Source organism: Arachis duranensis, chromosome 3 (assembly GCF_000817695.3).
Source record: "Arachis duranensis cultivar V14167 chromosome 3, aradu.V14167.gnm2.J7QH, whole genome shotgun sequence".
Taxonomy (NCBI): domain Eukaryota; kingdom Viridiplantae; phylum Streptophyta; class Magnoliopsida; order Fabales; family Fabaceae; genus Arachis; species Arachis duranensis.
Genome location: NC_029774.3, coordinates 125,852,814 through 125,861,470, shown reverse-complemented (window position 1 = coordinate 125,861,470; position 8,657 = coordinate 125,852,814). Strand labels below are relative to the sequence as shown.

General features: G+C 32.8%; 1 protein-coding gene across 2 annotated transcripts; it reads left to right on the top strand.

The window, feature by feature from the left end:
- The first annotated feature begins 3,532 nt into the window (after nucleotides 1-3,532).
- Nucleotides 3,533-8,576, top strand: LOC107481260 (eukaryotic translation initiation factor 2 subunit gamma). 2 transcript variants are annotated; one of them, XM_016101502.3, is made up of 9 exons: nucleotides 3,533-3,707; nucleotides 4,995-5,156; nucleotides 5,317-5,378; nucleotides 6,013-6,125; nucleotides 6,205-6,307; nucleotides 6,588-6,815; nucleotides 6,992-7,210; nucleotides 7,570-7,830; nucleotides 7,996-8,576. In XM_016101502.3, exons 2-9 carry the CDS (start codon nucleotides 5,051-5,053, stop codon nucleotides 8,302-8,304), a joined length of 1,401 nt encoding a protein of 466 aa, XP_015956988.1. In that variant the 5' UTR covers nucleotides 3,533-3,707; nucleotides 4,995-5,050; the 3' UTR covers nucleotides 8,305-8,576. The 2 variants fall into 2 exon arrangements, with proteins under 2 accessions (XP_015956988.1, XP_015956987.1); XM_016101501.3 differs by having other exon boundaries at nucleotides 4,991-5,156.
- Nucleotides 8,577-8,657: the final 81 nt, after the last annotated feature.

Here is an 8,657-nt window from a genome sequence, read left to right as displayed (position 1 = left end):
TAAAATATATATAAATATAAATATAAATTATTATTAGTCAAATACAAACTAAAAATAATAATATTTATTAGTGACATAATATTACTATTTTTATAAACAAGGCACATTAGAAACTCAAAAAAAGAGAGAAATAATGTTAACCATTTTTTCTATTTTTGTTAGAATAAAAAAATTAAAAACATGCTTTTCCTTGTCTCATACTCCATTATGTGACATTTCAGAATATCACCTAATGATGGGCCATATGCATACTTTTTCCCCAAAATTAATGTGCTTTTTTTTATGAAATTAAATTCATATAAATTATGTGATTCATATATTCTTTATGAGAAAATATAGAGAGCCAAAAAATTTAATATATAATATATATAATAGGAATAAAATTGAAGTTAACAATCAAATGATAATTAAGTTAATTAATTTTAAATAATTTTTAATTTAAAATTCAAAATAAATAAAGATTTGTAACAATTCTGTACACTGTAAAAACGGTCTCTTTCTTCCATGTGATATGACTTCCTTTTCGTCCAGTTTCTTCCTATCTCACCAATGCCGCGCCACCACTGACAACAGCCACCGTCGCCCATAGCTCCGCCGTCACCCATAACAATTAAACTCATTTACAATACGGACGGTTACTCCTATTCTCATTATATGCTCTCAATTTCCGGTGCCCCTCATGCTACCATAACCTCACCTACGCCGTTGCAACCCCTTACGGCCGACTGTGCCATCGACACTGCCACAGACTTCGACCGACGCTGTCACGGATTTTCGCATACGCCGCCAAAAACTCAACGACGCCACTGTTTGAATTAACCGTGTAAGTATATTAGATGTAACGCACGCGTGCTTGAAGGCAATATCAAATCAAACACTCAATTGCTTAAGTTTGATTCTCACTCATATCTCTTCATATGTTCAAGCATTTTTTTCTATTTTTTGTTTCTCTAGTTTTATAGTTACATCAAATCATAAGACTCATGTGTCAAATTATATTTTTTTAATTAAAAAAAATTGTTGGATAATCATAGTTGCTTTTTCTATTTATTCATCTTCTTCTTCTTTTATTTAATTGGTCAATTTAGGATGGTCATTTTAGTAGGTATGCGGATGTTTATTCTAATTTTTATATAGATGATTATTTTGATTGGATTGAGTTTAGTTATATCTAATTAAAATATCTTAGATGTTCAATTTATTAGATATGCAGTGGATTATTTTTATCATGGACGACTATTTTTACTAAGGGTGAGTGGTGCATGGCAAGTCAAGCAGCGATGGTGAAGTGGAATGATTATTGATGAAGGTGGGGTGATTACCAGTTGAAAAAGAAGAGAGTATTTGAGTGAAATATTTTAGTAAATTAGAATTTCATATGGTTATTATTTTGAAATAACTAACTGGATTTTTAAAAATTTAAAAATTTAAATTGGGAGATTTGAAATTTAAAATTTGATGTGAAATAATTGAATGAGAGTTTTTGAACTCAGGTAATATGTGGAGTGATTTTTATTATTTATCCCCATTGAATTAAATAATTGATCCGTTTTATACACTGTCAAAATTTTCCATTATCTCTTTAACAGAATTTATTATTTATTTATTTTTACAAAAGTTATAGCAAAATACAAAATAAAAGGGGAATAATTTTTCCCCAATATTAATGTGCTTTGTCAAAACAAGGATTTAAATGTAAAACATATTTTCAAGACTTATTATATTAAGTGTAATATTACACTGATAAATTTTAATTTTGTGGTTCATTTTGTGTTAAATTTGGTGGGTTTTATCAACTTATTTCACATTTATTCAATGAAATAACATATTTTTGTAATTCTCCCTAATTTATGCTTCAGAGTTAAAAATATGCTTTTTATGCTTTAAAATAGTTAATTTTAATTTACTTTAATCCCATTCGATGTCTTGATATATTTGTTGAGTGATTTCATACTTGGCATGGATTGGATGGAAGAAGTGAGGAGAAAAACATGTAAAGTGAAGAATTCATGAAGAAATGAGTATTTGGAAAATTTAAGGCCACGCGCACACGTCACCCACGCGCACGCGTGATGTTGGTTATGTGACCTCATTAAAGTGAAGACGTTAGGGGCGATTTCTGAACTTTCTAGGCCCAAATCCAACTCATTTCTAAGACTATTTGATGCATAATTCAAGATTGGACAAGGGAAAAGCAATTAGATAGTTTAGGATCATGCCTTAGGTAGTTTTCTAGTGAGAGAAGCTTCCTCTTCTCTCTAGAATTAGGGTAGAATTAGGTTAATTTCTCTTAGATCTAGGGTTTTAATTCTTGTTTTCATCTAGTTTTCTTTGCAATTTCTTATTCCTACATCTTTGTTCTTCTTAGTTCTCTTGTTAATTTCTCTTTTTATGCCTCTTTTTATGTTCATGCACTCTTGTTACTTTAATTTTCATTTAATGTAATTTATGCTTTATGTTCCTTTATTGTTTAATTGAGTTGTTATTATTGTTTCCTTATAATTGGTAGTTATTAGATTTTATAGTTCTTGTTATTTTACCATATTTTTATTGTATGCCTTCCAAGTGTTTGACAAAATGCTTGGCTTAGGTTCAGAGTAATTTTTGAACATTCTTGGCTTGAAAAGATAAATTAGGCAATTTTGAGTCATTGATACCCAACTTATGTTGGTGATCTAGAGTTGTTAGTTAATATTGTTTCCATTAATTCTAATCTCTTGCTAATTCAATTAGTGAGTTGATTAGGATTTTTCGATTGAGATTAATTAAGCCTATTTGACTTTTTCCCTATGTTGAAGATAACATTGTACCTTCTTCCAATGTTGGAGATGACGAAATAGGATTAACTCTTGTTAATCATTGTATGATAATTAATGACTAGAATCGAAAGCCTAGATTTCCAATCCTTGCCACAAATGTCTCTCTTTAATATTTGTTTTTCTTAGTTATTTTCTTTACTTTATTGTTGTTTATTTTCTTGCCCTTTTATCAACCCAATCCCCTTTAAACTCATAACCAATAATTAAACACTCGATTGTAATTCTTAAGGAGAACGACTCAGGACCAATACTCTCTATTATTTTTATTAGGTTGGACTTATGACAACCAAAATTAAACTTTGATTTGAGGATCGATTGTCGATAAATTATTTTGTTAAATTTGGAACCGATATAAATCTCCGTATCATGCACATCTAATTTTTTTTGAATTATGAATAATAAAATTTAAAATAATATATATTAATCACAATTAATTTTTATTATATTAAACTAACTTAATTAAATTTAAATTTAATTAATAAAAAACTTAAATTAATAACATATTATTGTACTAAATTGAACCAACCTTTTATTATAACAAATTAACAAGTAATAGCATTTTCCTACCGATTCAGTTTGTAAAAATATCAAAACAGAAAGTAACCCATTAAAATTAATTATTCTGTAGACACCCAAAAAAAATTATTCTGTATTTCATTTTATTTTTATTGATTTCAAATATTATATTTTATTCTTTTGACATGAGCATTGTCATTTCTCGATTTTCTTCTGAGCAATTACTATAGTTAGGGTTTCTTTCTTCTTTCACTTGGCTTCAGCCGCACGCAGTCTCTCTGCACTCTTCTCAGCTGCCATCATCTTCCTTCTCCTCCTCCTCCGCCGCCGCCGCCGCCGCTCAACACTTCTGAGCTGCTCTACTTCTTCCAGGTTACTTCTCTCTCTGTCTAAGTCTACTAATTTCAATAATCATTCAATTGTTTTTTGGTTCCGAGAAATTTGGTTTGGTTGTGTTTGCTTAAGATTCGATATTTTATATTTTTCAAAATAATTTATTCTGCATCAGTTTGATGTGTCTCTTGTATGATAGCTTTTGCAGATTCTATGATACTGAAGAATTGTTTTTTTGTTCATTTGTATTGGATGATTGGGTTTTAGGTCGTATATATGGGATTTGATTAATTTAGACATTACGACTTTCATTAAATAGAATCAATGATTGGATCGACTGTTTGAAAAGTATGGATTATGAACTGCCCAATTTTATTGTAGTATTCTTTATTGGGTTTTTGGAGAAGGGGGTGGAGATTGGGGTTTAAGGAGTAAGAGGCATTCAACTTTCATTCCTTTGCAATTTTTAGCGATTGACACTTTTTGCCCTTTCTGTTAACTGTTTTAGTAAATAGTTTTGCCAATATTCTCCTTTCAGTTTTGTAAGTTTCTCATCAAAATGTGTTGTTGTTGTTGTCGTGGTCATGAGCTACATTCTTTTATTCACAAATGATGCTGTATTTTGTATCTTTTCCTCTCATTTTCCTGACAGTTTGTAGAGTTATATGGTAGTGCGATGCTAATTGGCATGTTGTATTTATAAGTGTCTGTGTGCTTATGCTGTGGGACTGGACGGGTTTGGGGTGGTATGGGAGTATAGCTAACAATTGTGTTAATGTGCCATGTACAATTCAGAGGTGTGGATGAATAGGAAAAGAGAGTTACTATGAAGAGTTATGAATCATTTGTACTAGGTTATAAACAATCTCTGTTTGTACTTATTATGCCCTAGGTAAGACTCCACCATTTACTATATGGCTTAAGATCAAAACTATTAACATACTTCTTTTCTTGCTTCAATTTATTTCTGAGGGTATCCAAGTAAGAGTGGTAAGTTTGAAATTCATTAGTAGTAATTCTTAGGTAGATGGTGATAAGTTGAGAAAATTGATTGAAGGGAGACATTTATCAAATTGTTGGGGGATCTGTTAACAAAATGGAAACAATCTGTTGATATTTCCAAGAAATAGATAAATAATTTTATAATATCTGAAGATAACGATAAACTAACACTATTAGGGATGAATTTCTCTTAATGTTGACTATCGATGCAAGAGATTTTGGATGTTTGTCACTGTCACTTTTAAAAATGCAGATTTTTATCAAAATAGATATGTTGATGCTGATGCAGGTTTCTTGTCCTGTGTTTTTTTAACCTTTAGATAGGTTACCATCACACATTTTGATTTGTAAAGTCATTCATACCATCTTAAACATCCAAAATGTCGCGGAAGGGTTTGATGGAACAAGACCTGAGTAAACTGGATGTAAAGAAATTGGATCCACTCTCTCCTGAAGTCATATCACGACAGGCTACCATTAATATTGGTAATATTTTCTCTAATGTATATCACATTCATTTGTCAGCTTTGTTACAGCCATATTTGAGCTGAAACAGATTTTTATTCCAAAGGACTAATGTTATTTCTTCCTTTTTATTAATGAATAATGATACTTGGAACTTATGATTTTTTTTTAATCTTTGCAGGCACTATAGGTCACGTGGCACATGGCAAGTCAACTGTTGTGAAAGCAATATCAGGTGTTCAGGTATTTCTCTCTATAGTTTCTCTGCTTTTAACTTTGTCTTTTTATATACCAAATCCTGGTAACATCTGTTGCAATTTGTTATTGATGCTATTGCTATACTATTATATGCCTTTTTTTTTTCTCATTTATTAGTCATCTTAAAGCTTGAATAATAATTTTTCCATCATGGGTGCCACCACTATGATGCTGTATCACCTGACTGGACTATATAATTTTGGAAATCCTTGTAACAAAAGAAAGGAAGGGTCAATAATAATGTCTATTGTTTCTTTCAATTTTGCAAAGAGTAATATATACTCATCGTCATATAGGTCGTCACCAAGGAATTTCACTTAGTTTTAGACACAATACTCAGCTTGTAAAATTCAGTTGTTTGTCAAGGGATAATTAAGTGCCTTTGGAAGTGGTTTTAGCATTTTGCAGATAAGAACATTTTTATTTTCCCCGTTGATCAGTGGTCACAAAGTCTTTTGACAACATACATGAGTTCCATGTGATAGTTGTTACTTTTTTTCCTTGGATTTGTAGTGTTAAAAAGAAATTTTATTAATAATTTCATTCTATCATTAATATATGTTCCTTGAGTGTTAGTTAATCAAACACTGTTAACCTCTTGTATACTGTGAATGTGCAGACTGTTCGTTTCAAAAATGAGTTGGAGCGTAATATTACAATTAAGCTTGGCTATGCAAATGCTAAGATATATAAATGTGAAGATGAACGTTGTCCTAGGCCTATGTGCTACAAGTGGGTATTTATTTTATGAATGCTATTATATTATCAGTTGATTTCAACTTTCATTATGGTGATCAGCTTTCCTCTTCAGGGCATATGGAAGTGGGAAGGAAGACAGTCCTATGTGTGATGTGCCAGGGTTTGAAAACAGCAGGATGAAATTGCTGAGGCATGTTTCTTTCGTGGATTGCCCGGTAATGCCTTAATCTGTCATTTATTATTGTTGGCTGTCTTTTCTCTACATAATTTCATTATAATATATGTTTTGCTTTTTTGTTGCCTTTTCTCTGCTGTTTTTACTTTTTTTTCCCTCCATATGGCATGGGATTTTCATATTTCTTGGGTTATCCCTTTTTAGTGATGTTAGTATGTTACCAGTCACTAATCAGTGCTAATTATTTAATTTTATATATCTCTAGTTTGCTTGGTTTTACTTTTACATGATATTTATCTTTACTTTTCCTATTTGTTTAGGGCCATGATATTCTCATGGCTACAATGCTTAATGGAGCTGCAATCATGGATGGAGCTTTGCTACTTATAGCTGCTAATGAGAGCTGTCCACAACCACAAACCTCAGAGCATTTAGCTGCTGTAGAGATTATGCGTCTGCAGCACATAATCATCCTTCAGAATAAAGTAGACTTGATTCAAGAAAATGTGGCAATCAATCAACATGAAGCAATAACGAAGTTTATTGCGGTTAGTTTTTTTGTGAATAAGTTTTCTGTGAGAAAGATTTTGTTGTGCAAGGAAGCCCTCTTTTATTTAATTGTATACTCAATATTATTATTATTATTATTATTATTATTATTATGTTCTTAGTGGGTCCCTTTCTGCAACTTACATGTTCTCCTTTTGGTGGCTATCCAATCCAGGGAACTGTTGCTGATAGTGCACCAGTAGTACCTATTTCAGCACAACTGAAGTATAACATTGATGTTGTGTGCGAGTATATTGTAAAAAAGATCCCAATTCCAATAAGGGATTTCGTCTCTCCACCCAATATGATAGTAATTCGGTCATTTGATGTCAACAAACCTGGTTTTGAGGTTGATGATATAAAAGGAGGTGTAGCTGGTGGAAGCATTCTGAGGGTAAGCCTTGTTTGTACTCCTGACCATGTATAATACATGTTTTTAAAATGTTTAGCTCGTCGTAAATTTAAATTGCTCTTGCTCTATTTGCGAAATGTTATACAAATAGGGGAAGAACCGAAGAAGGCATCACCATGTGCTAAAAGGTGGATGCTCAGTGAATGAGAAACAATGTCTGAGCTGATTTATTAGCACCTCATTAATCTTCTTTCCAATGTATACTTTTTTTAATAACTATAAACCAAGTTAATGTGTTAGAATATGACATAAATTTATGGTTGGTTAGAGGCATTCTATTCTTACTTTGTGTCTCTCCCCAACATCTTTGGTCAAACACATCTGATGTTTTTTTGCCGCAGGGTGTTTTGAAGGTAAACCAATTCATTGAAGTTCGACCTGGTATAGTTGTTAAAGACGAGAGCGGGAATATCAAGTGCACCCCTATATACTCCAGAATAGTATCATTATATGCTGAGCAAAATGAGCTTCAATTTGCTGTGCCTGGAGGTCTCATTGGTGTTGGGACGACAATGGATCCAACTTTGACACGTGCTGACAGGTTGGTCGGACAAGTTCTTGGTGAGGTTGGATCTCTGCCTGATGTTTTTGTTGAACTTGAGGTACGAGGCTACATACTTAACTATCTGCAATTTAGCATACGTTCATAGTCTCTCTATCTCTCCCTCCTTTTTTTAGTCCTCTCATTATTACATCTGCCCTCATTGCTTGGTATTGTGAACACCTGCCTTGCCTGTTTGGTTGTGTTTTGACTTGCGGTCTTGCAGGTGAACTTTTTCTTGCTTCGACGACTTTTGGGTGTGCGGACAAAAGGCTCAGAGAAACAGGGCAAGGTATCGAAGCTCGCTAAAGGAGAGATGCTTATGTTGAATATTGGATCCATGTCAACGGGAGCCAGAGTTGTTGCTGTGAGAAACGATTTGGCAAAGCTGCAACTTACTTCCCCGGTGTGCACCAGCAAAGGTGAGAAGATTGCTCTTAGTCGGCGTGTTGAGAAGCATTGGCGTCTGATTGGATGGGGACAAATCCAAGCAGGAATCACTCTGAATGTCCCTGCCGCTCCCCAACTGAGTTAAACAAGAGAGAGTAGACCTGTTATTAAAACTTGAGAGGGATTTAAGAGATGTGGGAAGGAAGAGAATTGCTGGGAACCATTTTTTTGAGGTGGAGAAGAAAACATATGAATGACGATGAGTTTTTGTTTTTGCTTTATTACTTTTGTATACTGTTGTCTACCTATAATTGAAGCTGTATGTTATGCCCAATTGAGTTTTACACCAGGCTTCAATAATTTCACATTCACGCATAGTTGGCACGTTCACGATGAAATGAAATGGCGGTACTTGTGGTCAATATTTTTAATATGCATTTTACACTGCGTATACCTTCCTCGAAAGAATGAATGCACGAATTAAGGCTGACAAGTTCT

Excerpts from the sequence above, each read along its gene's own strand:
- LOC107481260 (XM_016101502.3), top strand. The coding sequence starts at position 5,051 with ATGTCGCGGAAGGGTTTGATGGAACAAGACCTGAGTAAACTGGATGTA. Across the intron at positions 6,126-6,204 it reads CCTAGGCCTATGTGCTACAA|GGCATATGGAAGTGGGAAGG; the intron begins GTGGGTATTTAT and ends TTTCCTCTTCAG. Across the intron at positions 7,831-7,995 it reads ATGTTTTTGTTGAACTTGAG|GTGAACTTTTTCTTGCTTCG; the intron begins GTACGAGGCTAC and ends GCGGTCTTGCAG.